Consider the following 22,340-nt stretch of genomic DNA (forward strand, 5'->3'; position numbering starts at 1 on the left):
CAATTCAGGTCTAAGAATGGCTTTTTTCACTCAGAAAGTTTATCTTTGTCTTGCCATCCTTTTTCTTTAATAAAAGTAATATTTTGACCTTTGTGACTCTATTAAGCTTTTTAACTGAATACAAAAAGAAAGTGCTTCTGATTGAACCCAAAAGATTTTGCCTTGTCTTGGCTGTAGAGGTTTAGAAGTGGGCAGACGTTCTAATGGCATTTTGACATTAATGAGGTTGCTGAAATGGAAAAGTTTAAGGGTCAAAGATAAGAGCAGCAGCAAGTTCTTCTAGTATTTCCTTTTTTTAAAAATAATGTCATATCAAATATGCTTAAGAAGTTGACCACGATTCCTTATATAGAATATGTAATGTTATATATGAGTGTACTACTTTAGGTAGTATAATACTTTTTGCAAATAAAAAAAATTCTAAGACTGTAACTATAAAACATGTCCCCTCAGACTATTAACATCAAAAAATATAATTAACTGCATTGGGTATCATGAAGCAGAGTTAGCCAAATAGCCGAGAGGTCTAATTGCTAGTCCCCTCAGTCTATTAATATGTTTAGTTGTAACTTCTGCAAAACATGTAAAAAATCTTAAAATTACTTAATAGATTTTATTGCATACAATATGATAATGCGTATAGTGCGTCTTTAAACTGCAGTGATAAAGCTGTTTTCCTAGTCATTCATTATTTAATGTGCTTACTCTGTTTATATCTGTGGCATAAGAGTGCACGTTAGCTTTCAGAAGAGCACAACATTTGCTGCTTCAGAGCACACGGCCCTCCACTCCCAAGCCTGCACATGGTGTTAGTGATAGTTAAAGCACTCAAGTCTAACATTTTATAGATTTTGATGAACTGAGCCTTTCAGACAAGTTACTGATAGGAGTATAATATGGGAATAGAGGCTTTTTGCTTTCATTGTCACTTTTAAAAACTTCTACAAACTGTTTATGTAAACTATAAATCAGATACATTTTAATTCGGTTTGTATCATGTGGTTATGGAACCCTGCTTGGCTTCTGAAAATGATATCTTGTCTTTCATTGATTGATTCGCTGTCGAATCGTTACTGGGTTTTGAGATGTACAAGCAAATGTGCCAAACACTCTAACAGTATTTAGTAACAACTGGTAAGAATATATTAATATATTTGTTAGAGTACAGGCTGATGTTTATGGAGTTAATACATTTTAGAATAATGTAGAGTGTTACCCAGTGCATATGATTCAGAGATTCTTAAAACAATGACTAAACCCCTCAAAGGCTCTGTAGTCTGGTGAAGAAGAGGAGATAATATACAGAAATAACCGTGATACCAAATCTCCCTTATAGTGTAACAAACTTTCAAAACCTGGTGGAGAAGGGAAAGTGGTAAGTTATGGCCTGAGAGGGGAAAAATACTGTATGCTCAGGGGATACTGAGAAGGTCTGTTCAGGGAGCTATTCAGCTTCTGTCCCCGTTCTTTCACACTCTGTAGCATGCAGCATCTTCGCCGGTTTTCTTCTTCCTTTTGGGCATTGTGAGTGAATTCCCTTCTTTCACTTAAGCTAAGGAGGAAAGGATCTTTCAAAGATTGTGTTTATATAGATCTCAAAAATTATGAAAATAGTCCTACAAAATATCGTATTTAAAAAATTATTTTTAACTCTGTAATGTCAGCATGGAAAATAGCACTAGGATTTGAGTCCTTAATATTAACTCTGAAACAGTAAGGAGTTCAATCTTTTTATAGCAGAGAATAGTAATGTACAGTTTCATATTCCCTTGTTAATTTTTATCTGTATAGATATTATTCAAATGTGGCATATTTATGGTATAACTGTTTCCAAAATTATAGGTATTTCTACACTTTAGGATACAACCGCACATAATATCTTCTACTACTTTTTCTAAAACCAGCATCACAGATGAATAAAAAGTTATCTGTCTGGGCTCAGTGGCTCATGCCCATAGTCCCAGAACTTTGGGAGGTGGAGGCGGGAGGAATGCTTGAGGCCAGGGGTTTGAGACCAGCTGGACCAAAATAGTGAGACCCCATCTCTATAATAAATAAAATATAAAATTATATTTCCCCTCCCTCCCTTTCTTCCTTTCCTGCTTCTTCCTACCTGTGATCAGTTGATCTGTCCGTGTATCTGTCTGTCTTTTTAAAGATAATTTCTTGTTGTGACTGCGATGCAGCAAAAGGACACTTCCCTTGATCTGTGCTTTTTAGAAGGAACTCATTGGGAAATAGGCTGTAGACTGAATGCTTATGAGTTGGTGTTCAGTTATCAAGAATGCCATCAGCAATGCCTTGTTGCTTTCTTATCAGCTACTTCCTGCTGTCAGCTTGGCACTTATTTCAATAGAAAAGGATTTGCATCAAATGTAATGCCTTATTATATACGGCTAACATGGGGTTTTTAATTGTGCAAACACACGAGACTCCTGCAGTGGTAGTCAATTTGATAAAAGGATTAGATTATGAATATTTTGTCACGATTAAAGATTAGTTCAGATTTATCAGAAGTAAGCCAGTAAAATTTGTCATATATTTATCAGCCAGGTGAGACTCCATTAATCTGAGAGTATATGAACCACAAGTAGCCATCTCTTTATAAAAATCTGCTGAATTTGATTATTTATGTTCAGGTGACAGGTGCTAAGGATTGTTTTTGGCCTTCGCTGCTTGCTCTGCTGCTCAGAGTATCCCAAGAGTCTATGTCTCTAACTTTTGGTCGTTATTATTATTATTATTATTATTATTATTTTAATCTCATCTTATAGAATAGTTTGGTAAACATATACATAAAATTTCTGTAGTTTTTATTAAAGAAATGACAACTAGTATATATCTCAAGATGTTTTGAGTTGTTCCTTTGATTAAAAAACCTTCAGTAAAATACAGAAGATTGAGATTTCCGTCTTAGAAGGTATTTAAATTGAGTACTTCTTGCCGTAAACAAGACTAGGCATTGAGATAGATTGAAAAGAAGCCTGACACAGCAGAAAGGTGAAATTACAGTCCTAGACACAACTAAAATCACTGTATGATGCCTGATACAGTAGTACCCACCATTCTTGGAGTGTTTGGGAAATAATATAAACAAGGTCGTAAGTTTACTGTGTAATTCTAGACATGGAAAATAATTAGTGAGTTTAGTAGCAACTAAAACGCAAAATATAGAAGAGATGCCATAAAGCAGAATGTGATTCATTTCCAAATTAATTATACAGAGCTGCTGCTCTAGGAAAAGACTGCTTCAGGTTCGGGTAGTCAGGGAATATAATCCTGTTTGTCCAGCATCGTTTGTATTGGCTTTCTGTGTACCACCTGTGTGGCTGATGAATCCTGCATATGTCTTTGCCTCCCTCAAGTACATAACAGGGAGATCCTGTTATTAGGATTGCGTTGAGGTCACCACTGGGAGTTGGAAAACAGCAGTTCCTCAGACTAGAAGCATAGTATCCTAAGCTCTGATAATTTTCTACCTCAGGGACTTAACGGTCCTTCAAATGGATCTTCTTATTAAGGAAGAGGTAGTTCAAGAAGTGTGCATAGTCATTTATGTGAGAACTCAGTTCAGAGGATTTGCTAGTGTGCTGGCTGTTTTAAATTACATAGATACCAAGATTCTCAAAGTCTACATAGAAAATGTTGCCTTTGTTAGGATGATTTTTGTAGGGGCAAGTACTAAGCCATGCTTATGGAGTAGATAATATAGTAGACAGATGCTTAGGAGAGAGATCTTTCAGTTACAGTGATTGCTCTAGCCTGTGGTGTTAGTAAGTCAATCAGATTCTCTGGGTCTTAGTATATCGAACCTGTATTAATGAAGAATTATATTAGATCAGTGATTTTTAAACTGGATTTCTTGGAGAAAACCCTCAAATTGAGGGGTAAGTGAGGTACATGGGAGGAGAGAGCAAAGGGATTTTTCAGTGGTTTGGAGTCGAATTTCACTACTGTAATTCCAGACCTGTCTCAACTTCTATTTCTAATCCATTCAATTAAGCAGGATTTTTTTGTTCATTTTTTAAGTAAAATTTTTCATGGCAAAGAGATTGTATTGCCAGAATCTGATACTGATTTGGTAATACTGTATTTGATGATGATACATAACTTATGCTCATATTTGTTATTAAGCACATACTTGCTAATAACATTTTTAAATTAAGGGAGAAGGATCCTCTATTAGAACAGAATACTTGTATGAAAATTCCTGAGGGGAGTTGGGATGTAATTTGACCATGAGGGTAGACTCTCAATAAGTAGATGGTAAGGTGAATTCCTTCTGTTTGGAAAAGAAGGACGTAAGGAAACAGATCAAATTTGAAATTCTGTAGTTAACAGAAAAAGATTCATGACTTTCTAAATAATTACGTAGCACTTTGTTTTTAGAATAAGACTTTTCACTTTGTTGAACCTTTGGAGAAACATGAACTATATATTTCCCTTGCCCTCCAACCTTAACTTATTAATTCAATTCATATATTCAGATATTGCTTGCTTATTCTTTTTCATTCCCTTCTACACAAGATCCTATGAGTTTCTTTATAAATGATGTCAAATATTTTACTGCCAAGATATTTTAGAAGTTGCAAGAGGAAGAGAAATTACTTTAAAATTAAAGTAATAATTAGTAGTGTTTATTCGGCTGAAAATTAAGCTCAGTGAAGAAATACCGTAGTATGTGAACATGAAAGTTGGGAAAGATCCAGAATTTGTTTTGTGTAATGAATAACAGTGCTTTCTCGCCTCTTGATTAAAAAAAAAAAAAAAAAAAGGCAAGCACTTACAGAACATAGAGTCATTTTAATAAAAAATGGGAAGTATTTCTGAGTCAGTTAAATACTTTGACAAAGATGCGTATTTTAAAGCCACAGTTCAAAAGTCTTATGATTTTATTTCTATACTTTCAGTTTGATTTGTTATAGGACGTTCTGTCAGCATATGTTGGCCATGCTGTAATCAAAATGAGGTCTGTAAAAGTGGAAATTGTATTAGTTATCAATTAGAATAGAAAATTGTTTGTTTTGTATTCAGAGATTTATAATACTGACTAAATTACATCTCATCAAACATCTCAGGAGTCAGAATAAAAATCTTTATGGCATAATTTTCTTCTTTTCAAAATGATATCCAAACCAAGGGAGTAATCTTTAAGGTGAATTTAAAATAGCAACAACACAAATCTAGTTTACTCACTTCTGCCCTCTAAAACTCCTTTTAGTTGCAGGTTCTTTTGCATTATTTCAAACTCTAATCCTCTGAGCGGGTAATTAACGGACCAGAAAAGGCATTTGAGGAAAAGAAGAGCCATAAGGGTGAAAATATTTCTTCACTGAATGATCTTTAAGAAGTAAATAATTACAAACAGAAAGGATTTGGGATGACCAATCTAAATCTGAGGATAATTAGAAGGAATAGAGTATGAAAATCGAAATGCTTGGCATGTACAACAATTCTCATATCATAACAAGACTAATTAAATATTTAGAAACCAAAATCCCCTCACAATTTGAAGAAAAATAACCCACGACAAAAGGGTCTGTAACTTTGCAGATAATTAGCAAGGGTTATAGGAAGGAAAAACATCACAGATTGGCTGCAAGGCTCTGCAAGGTCATGTCTTATTACGCTGTGTCTTTTATATAGTCTGGTAACAAGTTTCTTGCTAATTTAATCTAACTAGGGCATCCCATAGTGATTTCCCATTTCCCTTGTTAAAAAAAAATGTGATAGTTTCTGCAAGTGCAAACTGCAGTAGGTTAACATTTTTATAAATAATTGCTCTTAATTGATACAGGTTGTAATATTTTTTGAATTATTAAAAGTGAAGGCTTTGAAAATTTAGACACAGAAGCATTTTTTTTAAGTATTACAAAATTTTATGGTTTTTATTCCCACTTACTTTTTTTTACTTCTTTCGTTAAGTAGTTAGACCTAACGACCCTGTGAATGAAACAGTCTCAGTGGCATGCTTTGTAAATAAATACTTCTTATCTTGCTAATAAAAGCAAGCACATTTATGTTGAATGTGCATTTCTGCAAACAGAGATTTTGTACTGGATTAATAAGGCTCTGAGTGAGTCAAGCCTAATTTGCATTAAACTGACCCCAAGGTCCAGTAAAAACTGCAAGGAATTTCAAAGGTTTCTAAAACATAGAAAGTTGTTTTTAGAAAATCAGCATTGTCATTTCAAAATGCTTATTTTAGTAATTAATGTGGTATTTTTAAGGAAATTTTTGGAGTTTCTAAGTTGTAAATGAACTAAATATTAAAGTATGCATGCTTTGTGTTTATAAATTGTGGAATAATATTTTACTGAAATGCAAAGACTATGGGAAGATGTTATTCTGTTTTCATCGACTGAAAAAAAGCACGACAACCTCCTAGAGTTGATTTTCCATAGGATTTTACTGTCAAGCTTTTGTTGACTTGCCACTGGTTTCTTGATTTTTATTGCGGAGTGAGGACTTTCTGTTTCTCTTATACACTGTACTCCTTTTCAGTCAAATAAATTTATGTTTACACATTGAAAATACAGAAAAACATTTTGCATTTTTGCTTATGATTATCATTTTAATAATAAATACAACTGTAAAATAATTTTTATAAACGCAATTTCAAGGATTTAATCACAGGTGCAATTTAAAAAATCAGGATTATATTTAAAACTGTAAAAAGTAGGAAATTGAATGTAATAAAAATTATATTGTTTATTTTTCCCAAATTATGTATCTCTGAGTATACCAGTATTCATGCATACTATGCTAGAGATTCTGAAACTAACTTTATTACAGTAATGATTTCAAAATACTTTAAATAACACAATATTCTATAATGCAAATTGTATAATATCCTAACATACCTATAGAATTAAATTCTATATGATGGTTAGAAACCTAGCCTACACAAATTATTAAATAATGAGCAATAGCTGGGTGACAAATGGGAACATTGTTACAGAACACCTCTTTTTTGCCACATTAATTACACACCATTTAGCTTCCTAATGTTATGTTTACCTAGCAATTAGTTAAGCTCACAAATCATTATTAATAAATATTTAAAGAAAGCAAGACCCACTTTCCCTAGCTGTATAGAATAGAATTTAGATGATAAAATGGCATTTCATTTTAAAATAAAAAAACTTTCTGAAAAGGCGATTTAACATTCAACTCCGTTTGTCTCTTGTATCTGTGAGGATGATTGTAACCTTGTATCTTAAAGCATAATTCTTTGTATTCCCTCTCCATATACTTGATTATTTTGTCTGAGCAAATCTATTTGCATTGGCGCCTACCAATTTATGTTCTAAAGTTATGTGCTGTGTGTATAAAATTTTGTTCTAAATTTGGACTGAAAAAGACAGTGGCTAGAGTACTAGGTCATTTGGAATTTGCTAGTGTATACAGAGAAGTGATTGGTAGTTAAAGAGTACTTATCCCCCCTTCCTTTTAAATAGGTAATCTATTTCATAAGGGTTTATTATTGGCATTCATAATACAAAGCTATATCCAAATTGACAGAATTCTGTCAGAATCAGGTATTGCTGATTGAAGCAAAATTGTATGTCTGGTGTTTATTTTCTATTAACCATGTTTATTTATGAGCAGAAATAGCCAGATAATCATTAATCATTATTTAATTTTTTCAAAAATACCAGATTCTTACATGCTAGGCATATAATCACCTCCAATAAGAATTTATAAGTTGGCAGCTTCCTTTTTCTTTTATTCTTTTCTCTTAAACTCCCACTTTCTAGTAGTTTCTAAATTTGTAAAACTTGTGTACCTGAGCAGCATATAGTTTACTTATTAACGTATAATTTACTTTTACTTAGTAATTGAGGCTCAAGAATGAATGTAATTCCTATTCCATTAATTAAAGAACAGATTCATATTGCAGTAATTCATCTGTAGATATTCTGTTTGTTTAGCGTATACAATTCACCTAAGGATGTGGTTTAAGCTCTTCCAGGAACTCCTGTGTATGTTTTGTTTATACTTGGCACTATGAAAAGGAGTATCATTACATGATACCTTGGTACCTTGAAAGCGTTGATTTCACCTCCAAAAAGTTAGTACTTTTAACTGAGACAGAAAGTAGTAACTCGGGGGAAAAGAAAAGTCTTACTATTGCTAGTGTTTTGTAATTGAAGTTTAATAAATAAATAGCCACTAAAATATTTAAATTGATGAAGCAATCTTCATCAAACATGCAGACTCAATAAAAGATTGCACTAATTCTTTAATTAATAATTGTATAATTTCAAATTTAAGCAAACTTTAATTTTTTAGTTTCTGTCATGATATACTGAGCTTTTCTGTTGAATGCTGGAGTATTTGTTCAAGGCGGTAGATTTTGCATTTTTAATCTTCCTTAGAACTGTGGTGAATAATGGCCCCTGGCAGGAAATAATGAAATTTTCTTAATTTATATTTTCAAGAAGAAGCTTCAATTGAAAATGGCATCCTATGGCCTGGAGACATAGCTCTAGTGCAAGTTTCAGGGGAGCTGCAATAATAATGCAGTGCCATTGGTGACGGGGAACCATGGGACAGTGAAGAAGTAATTTAAGGAAGAAAAGAAAATGCACCAAAGCTTTATTGTAGCATATCTAATGATCTGCTGAAGATTCCCAATGGTTTTTGGAGCATGACTGGAGAAACTAATGTTATCTTGCCAAAACAGAAGCCCCTGCTTAATCAGCAGAACAAGACTATTGATTAAAACACCTCTCACAATAGATTACACATGGAATCTCATCTCCATACTTTGCACTTGGTAAAGTGTAATAATGAGCATAAGATAATCAAAAGAAGAGTAAAAGCAATTTGTTGGGCATTGTACAATTCAAGATTAGAGTTGGAATGGAAACAAATTTGCATGAATAGTTCAGCCTGTTTTTAAAGCTGTACACAGGAAAAGAGTATGCACAATGCAGGGACTACTGTGGAAGAGGAAAAGATGTTCTGCTTCTTTAACGTTTGCAAATCTGTTCATCTTACATAGGGGACATTGTTATTATTGGTATTTTTGCTGGTGGTGGTAATTTATATTTCTTGATGTTCGTTATCCAGGTATTGTGCAGAGAGTTGCCTGCACTATCCCCTTTAACCTTAACAAAGTTCTAAAGAAGATACTAGGTTTTACAGATGAGAAAGCTAAGGTTGAAAGGTTTAATACATTGCTTATGGACTCACAATTAAGTAAGTAGCTGAGCTGGAACTTACACACCTTTTTTTTCTGATTCTAAAGCTTCTGCTTTTAAACACTAATCTTCCTAATTAGCAAATGATTTTGCTTTTGAACAGAGATAAACAGTATGCTATATTGTTTTTTGATACAATTTATTCCGAGAGTATAAGTAATGTGTGCTTTGTGCTTTCTTTCACTTAGAGTTTTAAAAGAGTAAGGAAAGGGAACATATTAATAGTTTGTTTTCATTAATATTTCATTAGTAATGAGGCACTATGTCTCTAAAATAAAGAGATAATCTTTCTTGAAAATACTGCTGTTTATTTGTGCATGGTATTTTTCAGAAATTTCCATATACTAGTATGTAAATTAGTGATAATACACTTTTATAAAATGCCTTTCCCTCCTTTACAGTAATTTTTTTGAGAACATTGATCTTAATTTCAAAAGATAGTTTGGATGCCTTAAAAGTTAATATTGAGACCTGAGAACATTGATTACATTTGGAAGATAAAATATACTGTTTGTAATACTTTCACCTTCTTGCCATTTGCAAATTGGGATGGTTAAGCGATGCGTTAGCTGTTTCTTAAAATGTTTTTTGAAATATATATTGTGCACAAGCCTGGGCAATATCACCAACTTTAAATACTTACCCTAATTTTTGTAATCAGCAAATATATTGGTAGGAAGTAAATTAATAAACTGTTAATCTCCAAAATTATTTGTTACACTTCAGCTTTTATAGATGCATATTTGGCTTCATTCCAGAATTGAACCATCGAAACCCTCACTCCCACACCTATAGGGTAGAAAGACTGTTACAGGGATGAGTTGTTTTTTTTTTTGTTTGTTTTTGAGACGGAGTCTCGCTCTGTCGCCCAGGCTGGAGTGCAGTGGCCGGATCTCAGCTCACTGCAAGCTCTGCCTTCCGGGTTCACGCCATTCTCCTGCCTCAGCCTCCCGTGTAGCTGGGACTACAGGCGCCCGCCACCTCGCCTGGCTAGTTTTTTGTATTTTTTAGTAGAGACAGGGTTTCACCTTGTTAGCCAGGATGGTCTGGATCTCCTGACCTCGTGATCTGCCCGTCTCGGCCTCCCAAAGTGCTGGGATTACAGGCTTGAGCCACCGCGCCCAGCAGGGATGAGTTTTTAAACCATGTTTTAAAATTCAGTGTTTTGGGCCAGACATGGTGGCTCATGCCTGTAATCCCAGCACTTTGGGAGGACCTGAGGTCAGGAGTTTGAAACCAGCCTGTCCAACATGATGAAACCTTGTCTCTACTTAAAAAAAATCTATATATATATATATATATGTGTGTGTGTGTGTGTATGTATACACACATATATGTATGTATATACACACTACATACTTACACACACACACACAAATTAGCCAAGCATGGTGGCACATGCCTGTAGTCCCAGCTACTCAGAAGACTGAGGCAGGAGAATTGCTTGAACCCGGGAGGCAGAGGTTGCAGTGAACCAAGATCGTGGCACTGCATTCCAGCCTGGGCGTGACAGAGTGAGGCTTTGTCTCAAAAAACCAACAAAATTCAGTGTTTTGTCCCATTTAAACTAGTTTATGGCCTATAAAGCAAGACTTTGGATTTTCTTTGTTGTGGTTGACGGATTTCATTAATAAGTTTTATGAATTTTAATGTCAGAAATAATACTTTTATTCTGGCATTTGAACGTAATAATATTTAAAAGTTTTATTATTGGGTTTATATTAGTTATATTTGGAATTCTCAGGTTGAGTGTTTTACTGTATATACTTTAGAATAGTAAGAAAGTTCTTTAAAATAGTAGTCAGAAAGTTGCAACCAGAAATTATATATAGGTGATATTTTGTGCATTTTTAACCTAGTGATGTGAAATAATGATTAAATCTTTGTCTTTATATGCCAAATTTGAAAATTTTGGAAATGTGACTAGAAAAATGTTAAAAATGACTACATGTTTAGAATTTGGGACTGAGTGTTTATGTAGTTTTATGTTTATTTTCTACTTAGTATTTAATCATGAATTATATCCTGGAAATGGTTTTTGTTCCTTGTTTTTGTTTTTGAGACAGGGTCTCATTATGTTACCTGGGCTATGCTTCAGTGGTGCAATCCTCCCACCTCAGCCTCCCCTGAGTAGCTGGAACTACAGGCACATACCACCACACGTGGCTAAATTTTTTTAGCTTTTTGTAGAGATAGGGTTTTGCCATGTTACCCAAGCTGGTCTTGAACTCCTGGGCTCAAGAAATCCTTCTCCCTTTGCTTCTGCCTCCCAAAATGCTGGGATTATAAGCGTGAGCAATAGCTCCTGACCTCGAAATTGTTTAGACATTATTTGCAAGGCCTACTTATGCCTCTGAGTTCTCTCTAAGGCATCTCTCTGAGTTGAGCCACTTTATTAAAATTTATTTGAATAAATTAAGAAGTCAAAGGTTGAATATAGAAAAATTTACAGTGATTACAGTGGGTCATATCTTTCTGTTATTTTTAATGACGTGCTTCTGTAGAACATAGTATATTTTTACAGATTCTCAAAAGTTTTATTTCCAATTTTAGTGTTTCATTAGCTAGCACATTTTTAGCAAAACATTATACTTCTTATCTGTTAAAAAATTGATTCATATGTGATGTATACATGTACTCAGATATTGTACTTATTTCGATTCTCCATGTTAGAAATTGATGAACAACTAGACAGCTTGCTCAAAATTAGAGCAACTAAAACTCTTGATTTCTACACTTAGAATTAGCAAGAAGACATATTAACATTGTAAACTGTATTATGTACTTCTTGCATAAATTGTACTCATCACTTGTTTTCTATTTCACTTGTTTTACTAAGTTTTATAGAGTAAAATCATGTTTTGCCATTCATATTTATTCTTTAGTAAAGTATCTAAACCTATCTTGTTTTAACCCTGCGGTTCTCACACAAGTTACATTGATCAGAATCACCTGCAAAACTTGTTCAATCTGAGATGGCCAGGTATCCACTTCCAGAGTTTCTGAACCTGCCAATTTTTGATGGAGCTTAATAATTTGTATTTCTTTTCCTTCCTTCTTTCTTTCTTTTTTTTTGTTTTTTTAGATGGATTTTCACTCTTGTTGCCCAGGCTGGAGTGCAATGGTACGATCTCGGCTCACTGCAGCCTCCGCCTTGTGGGTTCAAGCAATTCTCCTGCCTCAGCCTCCCGAGTAGCTGGGATTACAGGCATGCACCACCATGCCTGGCTAATTTTTGTATTTTTAGTAGAGACGGGAATTCTCCATGTTGGTCAGGTTGGTCTCAAACTCCCAACCTCAGGTGATCCACCCACCTTGGCCTCCCAAAGTACTGGGATTACAGGCATGAGCCACCGTGCCCAGCCAATAATTTGTATTTCTAACAAGTTTTCAGTCGATGGTGGTGCTGTTAGTATGAGGACCATATTTTGAAAACTACCACTTTCACTATCTTAACTCATCTGTTCATCTTTATAAATATAAAATGAAATAAGACCAGTTATTTGAAAGTTGAAGTGTTCAAAATATATTCTAGTATCTGTTTCTTTATGATGAACAGTAATTGTAGTTCCTTCAAATTGTAATAAAAGGTTTACTTATTAAAACCTATTTTTTCTCTTTTGCCTTGTTCTCATTCATACCGATTTTTTATGCTTAACGTGTTAGAAAATTGTAGGTTATTAACGTAATAAACCCACATGGTATTACCAAAATATACTGATATTTTGATTGTTAAAACAATGATACCTTTATTGGTAAAGAAATTTTCTTCTGTAGAGAAGGAGAGAGAAAGTCATGCCAGGAACTAGACCTAGTACTGAGAATACAAACGACTAAACATTTTTTCTTTCTTGGCTTAATCTACCTTTTCGCTTTCATTAGTATGAGAACTTGAAGCTGAGCCCTTGGCAGGAATTTACTTTGCTTCTGTGGATAAGTAATTGCTTTCTTTCTGGATCTTTTTAAATGATAGCAATTTACAGTTTTATAATCTTACCAACAGCATATTGTTAAGGAATTTTTTGATTATTCTTAGTATTAATAGCTCACATTGGGTGTTTCCCAATGTTTTTCTTGTCTCCTCACTCTCTATTTGGAAACTTAATGCTGCTTGTATCCTTTATAAAGGAATATAAATGTTTGTGTTTTTATTTCTCTAATTTGGGCCTGTAAAAGCTTAGATTCATTTCCATGAATCAAGACTCTGTCATGCAAATCTCTAATTTTCTTGTACTTTTTACAGTTTAGGTTTCTCTTCTTTCTGACCCCGACCCTCAACTGTTTTAGCTCTAAATTTTCCATTTTTCTCAAGATTAATTTCTTGCACTTCTGATATCTCTGTGTATATAAACATATGAAATTTTCTAATGAACATTTTTTAGATTTTGGAAGGCCCTGAATTCCAGAATTTTTTAATTATTTTATTGCAGGAGCTTCATTAAATCAGTTTTGCTTAAGATTACAGTTGTAGAATTAATATGTTTTGCTGTCTTAAAGTGGATGCTTTGCGTAGTGTGATTATTTAAATCAATAAAAATTATGTGGTTGGTATAAATAGTCATAATTGCTTTCACATTAATTTGAACCTGTAATTGGTCAAAGGACTACTGCAAAGTTGTTCAGAAAGAGAGTAAATATGGACAGCTATTTTTTATTATGGTGTTGGTCCTCTTTCAAGCAAAATGTAATGGAAACCAGAATGCTTATATTATATACTTCCTGCAGAACATACCATGACATTGAGAAATACACAGTAAAAGATCTCTAACCCTGCACTAGTTATATTCATTCATCCAGTTACTTCTGGTGGAAAAAATCTGGGCAATTTTCAATGTATTCTTTATTTTTGAAAAATGATATATATAAATTGCCAAATTCTTTTGAGTTACTTTCTCCTTCACCTTGATAACAAAGCCCTTCATGTTCTTGGTCCATTTCAACTTTGAGTACAGCTCCCTTTCTCTCCCACCAGTTGCTAGTTTGTTGATATGAGAGGAGCTTTTTGTGAGAAGTGAAGGGCGATAAACTAAATGAAGAGTTTACCCACAAGAGAAACTGTTATTTGGAGGGGTTTCTGTAGTCGTATTTAAATACCATTCAAAACCTAACAGAGTTTGGTTGAGTAGTTATAAAATGTATACTGAGGGAGCATCTGAAAGGGATATCTAACACACAGTTGTTTATCTTTCTTCATTTATTGAGAGGTGTGAGGGTGTGATAAAAGGAAGATCACTGTAGGTATGAATAAATACAAAGAAGGAAATGAAAGGACTTTTGTTTTTAATGGGACCAAGTTAATGATTAGGATTTCTGTTAGATCAAGAAACTAAAAAAGCAGTGAACTGTCTTGTTGCTGCAAAAGTTTAAAAAAGAAGAAAAATGAAACATCAGAATTATATTTCTTAGCTGGGAACATTAGTTATTGACCTGTTGAGAAACTGTAAACCTACCTTTTGTCTTGAATTTTAGGATGTGAAATAGGTTCTGTGATTCATGTTAAAATAATTCGTTTACACTAAGTGGTGAACCTCTGGCAAATTTCTTCAGATGAGTGAACCCAATTAGGAGAAATACAGAATAATGACAGGAAAACATATGTTACAGAAGACTGTGACACTGTACCATTTACATTATTTATGTTCTTGAAAATTACAGTATATGGTATATTTCTAAAAAAAATGCTATCCTATATTATAAAGTAATCATGATAAAAGTTACTTATAATTTATTTAATATTTAAGTCTTGTTTGAAGTTCATTGTAGTATACTTTGAATTATAAAATTTACCTATTTAATCCTGTAGAAGTTTTCAGGCTTTGCTGCTGTTCAAAGAGAAAGTCTAGTTTTGAGTTGAAAGGGCACCAAAGTATATGACTGTTCCTATCCATCTTTAACATGATTCACCTTCTACTGCCCTTAGTTAGTTGTGCTAGAAACTAGGATGCTTTTTCAAAATTCTTTATAGTGCTATTTTATAGTTCAGTTATTTTATGCACTGTAGAATATGTGGCATTCCAACCATTAAATAAATGTTGTTATAATGTTCTTGTTCTGCTTGCTTTGCCTTCTTAATGTATGTGCTATCAGAAACCTGAAAACCCTGAAAACATTTCATTCATTAGGTTATAATCAAATCAAATTATAAAAGAAATAGTTCTTGCCTTTACAAAGGTTATAAAAAGAACTTTTGGACAAATTCATAGAACTTATATATCATTTTATCTGAAATTTTAAACTATTTCTAATATTCTTGGTGAATTAATGACAATGCAACAATAAGAAAATAATTCCTTATAACAATAATTAGAACATTCTAGGCATCATGTTAGTACAACATTCTCTTTAATGTTATATTTTAGGGAGTACCGGTGTTGAACCGAGGTACATAGTCATCTCATTAATTACATAGGCACATTGATCTCTGAATAGAAAGAGTAACAATAATGCTTAGACATTACATACGTGCCAAAGCATTTTTCTAAATCCTTTAAATGCACTTTATCATTTATGTGGACCATAGCATATGAGGTGAGCACTACTAGCTTAGTTTCTGGTATTCCAGAAAGTATGTACAATAAAGAACTTCACACCCAACTGGATTTCGAGGATACAATTAAAATCCCAGCTCCTTATTTGTTTTGTGTTGTCAAAAACTTCCTGCTGAGAAATTCAGCTCATACGTTTCTGTTTACTTATAGGACCATTTTTTAAAATTGTAATTTTAAGTATGATGTCTAATATCCTGGTAAGATATTTGTTGTTGTTGTTGTTGTTCAATTCATGTTGAATACATCAAAAATAAAAATAAAATGTGTAACAGAATAATAGGAAACTTGGCCATTTTTTTTTTTTTTACTTCTAGTCAAAATTTAGTGTGACCCGTACCACTGTATTACAACATAAAGAAAACAAAACTCTTATAAAGTATTTAATAATGTAGAGTAACTTAATATTACTTGAATTTTTGTTTTATGTTTCTAGTTACTTGAAGAAAATGCGAAAAACTTCTATGTTATATTTAAGTAAAAATAATCAAATAAATTATGTTACACAAGTTTGATACACTCTGTTTTTCAGGTGCAACAATCGAACACAGTGTATAGTAGTTACTGGGTCAGATGTGTTTCCTGATCCATGTCCTGGAACATACAAATACCTTGAAGTCCAGTATGAGTGTGTCCCTTACAGTAAGTATGCAGTCTATATTATTTTACACTTTCCCCAGCATTAGTCGTTGATGCTGAAAGACTACACATGTGAAAGAAGCATATGTTTATGGCCTACACAACCATTATGCATGCAGCGCACTAACAGACTTGGGCCTCCAATTAGCTTCATGAAGTGTGGAAGGAAGCCATAGTGTGATGCTGGCCAAGTGTCTGTCTGTGCTCTTAAGTGTTTGGCTTTTAAGGCTAGTGTTTTTCCAGAAAACAAACTTGAATTAGCTATTCAATACGGCTGATAGAAATCTGTACTTTTGCCCAATACCAGTTGCTGACAAATTGGTTTGGCTCACAGTTTTCTAAAGAAGGAATTGACTTCAGTTTTAATCGTGAGCTACTTGAATAGCTACCTGCTGTTGTAGTAACTTTAGTGCTGGGTAAAAGCTACCATTGCAGTAACTGAGGCAAGTGCTTTACTTTTTGTTCTGTTGTCTTTAAGGGAGCATTTCTTTACGGGATTCAGTGATGAAATCTTAATGCTAAATAAAATAGTTAGATATAACATAACCTTGCACATGTTTCTATTTTTAATTTTTTAGCATCATTGTTAAGATCCTACAGACAGATATTTAAAATTCAATTGAAAAGTTTATAGGTAGGCTTCGGCCAGTAGTCAAATTTTGTGTAATTTTCCTTCTAATCTCAGAATTCGTACTTCAAAATTGTATTCTGTACTTTCAATTTTAAAAATCTTAGCATTTTAGACAACTTAAAGTTTGAATATTACCTGATTTTCATAAGCTAGTTTGATAGTATTGTTGTCTTCTTTGCTTTTTAAATTACAGAAAAGATAGAGATGTCATTTAGTCATGTTAGTTCATAGGCATTTGAATTATGTTTTTTATCAGCAATTTTGCTGATTTGAGACAGTTTTTATACACTTTCCTCCTTTAATAAAAAAGGATTTGCCAAATAATGAAATTGCTCTTTCCAGAACCTCAAAAGCTAGGTCATTAGTTCTTACAGATGTATATGTTCAAGCTATCAATATTTCTAAAACCAAAGGGCCAAATTCTGATAGATCTGCTTTGTCCGGTATGGTAGTAACACATTCTGACACATGCTGTGAAGGCACTCTCCATCTTTTCTCTGACACAGTTTTGACAGATTGGCTTTTTGTGTTATCAGTTAAAGGCCAAACAGATTGTCTTTTCATCCCTGCTCTGTGTTCCTGTGTTACTGTGAAATGGATGCTTTTTATGTTTTCAGTATTTTCTATACCATTTGTAGGATTGGAAGCCTACTGAGTACACTGATCTTTATATCATTTCTCCTGTGTAGTGTTGGTGGCTTACGTAATCATTCTCCTGTGCCACTAGAGGAACATTGTATTCTTTTGACCTAACCAAAATTTTGTTCCATAAAGTCACTTTCACTTGAATTTAGCATGGTTTCTGTCCTCAAATTAGAAAAGAAATACAGCATCCATTCCCAAACAGTGGAATCAGTCAGAGCTGCCAAGAATTGTCTTTCTGGAGCCAGTTCCTGTAATCTAGTCTATAGGCCAAGAACAGTGTTAAGCAAATATTATTTTCAGACTCATAAGTTATTTCTTGTGCTGTTTAAGAAAGGAAAATGGCCATATCTTCTGGAACATCTAACTTGCAAAATTTTACTTTTTCAGTTCTCCAGAAGTATTGTACATTGTGCGCTAAACTTGTAAATAGCTATACTCAGAGAAGTATTTGTTCCTTTTAGATTTTGTCTTTTAATTTTAAAAAATCAGTAATTAATTTGCTGTTACCTTTCTAGATGTTTGCACGAGGCAGAAATAAGTCTATGGGTTTTTTTTTTTTTTTAATCCTTGCTAAAGAATAAAAGTAATTATAATTCCTATATACTCTACAGTAGTGACACTCTATAAATTGCACGGTTTCAACTAATACTAAAATATATGCAAAGAGTCTTCTTAAATTATTCTAATCATATGTAGGACAGTGTCTTACCTCTTTTTCTCATTTTCCTCACTTGTTGTTTCTTTGTGCCTCTGTCCGTTGTATTCATTCCTTATACTTTCTTTTATTGTGAGCCTTTAACTTTCACTTTCTCCTTGATTTAGTAGTGTTTTTATATTTTATAACATTTGCATACCTCTTTTACACGTTACTTAGTTGATAAAATTGTCACCATCAGATAACATTTATTATGTATTTTTTACCATTTGGCTTTATACCAGTTTCTATTCACAGTAAATCCTCCAGGATCTTATATATTCCAATTAAGTCCTATTATAAAACAATTTCAGAAAGTTTTCATGACTTCTGAAATTTTTAAAAGAAATTTGCTCAACAGAGAACATTAGAAATGCTGTTACTTTGTTTACTTTAGTATGTTTATAAAAGGCACATGCATTATATGTGATGCTTGTACTTGTCCAGTTAATATCCATGTCAAAAGTGTATGTATACAGGGTATCCATTATTGCCAGACTGTTACGAATTACATATATTTATATTTGAAAGAAGTCATAAAGATCTTGGAGGATAAAGGAGAGTAATCAGATCAGAATTTTGCAACCTATAGGCAGGATTTGGTTTTCATTTTCGTACCTCTTATTTCAAAGTATCATTGTAAAAATACTGTAATATTAACCACAAGTTTTATTTAATATGAAAAATAGCCATTCTTATTGATTAAATTATTATTAGTGAATAAACATGTAAGATTATTCAGTGAAATCGTGTGTCACTTCACATACAGAGTATGTCGGCTGTGTAGTTAGTGTGGGTTAATTTCTTGTCTTGCGTATCCATGTAGTCCTCCACTCACGTTGGTGGTTCATATACTTGTATGTTTGGTCTGTAGAAAAGTAAGTGTATTGTTAATTCATGCAGTCTCTTAAGACAAGTTGCGGTATATTTTTGGCATGTGATAGAGAATGCTGATTATATTAATTTTATTGTATTTTTGTACTCTTCTACTGATAGAATTTTGACTGCTTTGACAGATGTCTGTCCTTTTGATTTTCATAAAAATAATAATGTTTTTTGTTGTAAAGAGCCATATATTCCTTGTATGATTCATTAATCATCAAAGGTTTATAGTATTTTTAATCTTTACTTTTGAGTGTTACTTACTTTTCAACAGAATTATAAAACGTATACAATATATAATTTATATTTATTTTCCTTTAATATGTGATATCAAATCTCAGACTTTGATATTCTGTTCACTAACTACATTGTAATTTTAGTTTATCAAATAGTAAAATTTAGCCATTTTCAATGAATGGAAAACAAAATATACTTTCTACATCTTTTATTGAACTTGTTTTAAGTTCTTTTTAAAATAAACATTTTAAAATGTATTATTTCCATACTTTACATTTAATTTATTTCAGTAAAATTATCCTTTCCTTAGGGGAAAAAAGCGTACAGCTGTATATAAATGTAGTTTGAGTAGTCACAACGCTAATGATTTCTCTTATCCTCATTTTCTCACCACGCCCTTCCATTATTGATTCTAAGCAGGTATAATATTGCTCTTCGCTGAGGAGTAATTTTAGGACTAGTGGTTTATACAAAAGTGTTGTTTTCAAGACAGTAATGTTGAATTTCTTGTTTTTCAGATGTAGTCAGAATTACACATTACAGAGCAAGTATGTTTCCTGAAAGTGGTTTCATAGACCAAGTTGATTGGGGAAAGTTGTAGCTTAATGTGGAAAGTTGTTGTATGCCATTCCTATGGCAAAAATGTCCGTGTGATTTTTTTTTTACCGTAGGTGTTTCAGAAGGTCAACATTTAATCTTGATGAGTTATTGTAATTTTTTTATAAAGAAACAAACTAAGATCTTAATAAAATGTACACTACTCTGAGTACATTTTGGAAATGCAATATTAGCACACCCTAATGCATTTTAACAACAGAAAAGGGAGAAACAGACATCAGTCTCATCATTTTATGAATTTCAGGCAACATACTTCAAACCTATATACAATGTAAAGTATTTTATGGTTTGTAAGTATTAGAATACTGTTTACCAACAAGGATCTTACATAGCCCCCTTCCTAACTGCATAATCCGTTTCTTGAAACTGTAGTTTTGTTTTGTTTTTTTCCTCATATAACTCTACTAATCAGGTTTGTTTTATGAAAGCATTTACTTTTTATAAGGTCTGTGGAGTCAAGGTATTTGTTTTGAATGCTCGGTATGGTTGTTGTTGCATGCTAGCTTGCTTTCTGTGTAAATTTATGATGGTAGAATTGTCATAATAATCTAACCATAATTCTTTCTTCCTTTTTCTCCTTGCCTACTGTGCTTGCTTTTCCCTTGTATGTATTTTGCTTACTTTTTTTTATAGACTTAGTATTACAAGTTTGAGATATATAATATAGAAAATTTAATCAGAATTTTATAATAAAATGTATGTGTAAACCTAAGTAAATATACTAATTCTTAGTGGGGAAGAAAGGTACTACCTTACCCTACTCTTCAAAATCTCTACTGATGATGGGGGGATATTTATATATTCCTAAAGAGGAGGCTTTTTTAATGGTTAAAATTGATTTATCTAGGAATAGAAAATAATAGAAAAACAATTGAAACATACTGGGATGCATACTTATATATTTCTTCTTAGTAAATATCTATGAAAAACATGTAACCACATCAGAATTAAATTTGATCTAAACTCCAAAATTAAGTTGTGATTTTTATAAATATATTTTTCTATTGTTATGCTTATCTAAAGTTAGTTTAATAATTGAGTTCACATAAAATAAATGGGGATGATGTACCTATGCATGCATTTATGTCTATAGCATACATATAGAAAGTAAAACTTGGTAAGAATGCTGAGTGACTTTGGAAAGGCAAGAGTATGTATACCATGCATTAGTGAAGAGTTTCATTATTTATTCAGGTACACTAAGTGAAACAACATGCCAACATATTTGTATTGTCTCTTTAATCTCCTAAAATGATTGATCTATGTTCTTTTATGTAACTTTAGAATCTTTCTCCTGCTAGGTTTTCCTGTTGTGTGTTTCTCTTTATCCAAAGTAGTACAGCTCTTATTCTTCCTGTATTTAGCATCTGTTACGAATTCAGTCTTAGACTAATAGTCAATTTATTTTAATCTTTTTTCTTTTTTCCTTGCACCTTTTTTATTTTTCTTCCGATGCTTAAAATAGAAGTGGAGCAAAAAGGTAAATAATGTATGCGGTCTGAACCCCAGCTCCCTGTTATGTGCCTTATGGATGTTAACCTCCTCCCTCACCTCTCCCCACAACACTCCTGTGTTAAAATAATCAGCAGGATCTCATAAATGCCACCTCGTAAGGAAGTCAACTGTTTACAATGAAATTGTATGACTGCTAAATCTGGTGATGGGGTAAAAATTTTGAAGTCGGCGAGGGGGAGCTGCCCTTTCTCTGTTTCTTTTTTACCCTTTATCTCTTTTTCTGACACCCTTGGATATTTTCTTATAATTAAAGTGTCATCTTGCCTGGCTTCCAGAACCCTCTCCATAGCATGCCATGGTTACAGGGCCTCCTGATTGTTTCATCACTGCTTTTCTTATATTTACTTTTCTGTGCTCCTAATTGCATTTTCCAAATGTTTATGTTCCTCAAATTGAAGCACCTTTGTTTTCAGTCTAACTTACATAAAAGTTCTAAATAAGTCTTCACGTTGGATTTTCTGTTTTATTTGCCTTATTTCATGGTTTTGCTTTTGGGGGCTCATAGGTGAAGTAGGAGGTTGAAGGTTATAATGTTTGGAATAAAATAAAATATATACTGTTGTGCACAAGCTCAGACTTTTAAAACATAGGTTAACAGATTATAAAATGAAAACATAGCAAAAAATTAAATTGTCAGCCACTTACGAATGATCTTAAACTTAGGCTTTTGCTAGTGAAAATAAACTCCAGTTACTTTGTAGCCTGATGCACTTATTATGCTAACT

At 32.9% G+C, this 22,340-nt stretch overlaps 1 protein-coding gene across 18 annotated transcripts in view; it reads left to right on the forward strand.

Moving 5' to 3' along the window:
- Positions 1–22,340, forward strand: part of ADGRL2 (adhesion G protein-coupled receptor L2) — a 235,503-nt gene that overhangs the window by 163,416 nt on the left and 49,747 nt on the right. For all 18 annotated transcript variants that reach the window (XR_004052016.1, XM_030912815.1, XM_030912820.1 and 15 more), the window contains exon 4: positions 16,287–16,396. Coding sequence is in view for 17 of the 18 variants with exons in the window: in XM_030912815.1 (XP_030768675.1) it covers positions 16,287–16,396 (110 nt within the window). In the remaining variant the exon portion in view is untranslated. The remainder of the gene's footprint in view (positions 1–16,286; positions 16,397–22,340) is intronic.

Source organism: Rhinopithecus roxellana, chromosome 12 (genome assembly GCF_007565055.1).
Source record: "Rhinopithecus roxellana isolate Shanxi Qingling chromosome 12, ASM756505v1, whole genome shotgun sequence".
NCBI classification, from domain to species: Eukaryota; Metazoa; Chordata; class Mammalia; order Primates; family Cercopithecidae; genus Rhinopithecus; species Rhinopithecus roxellana.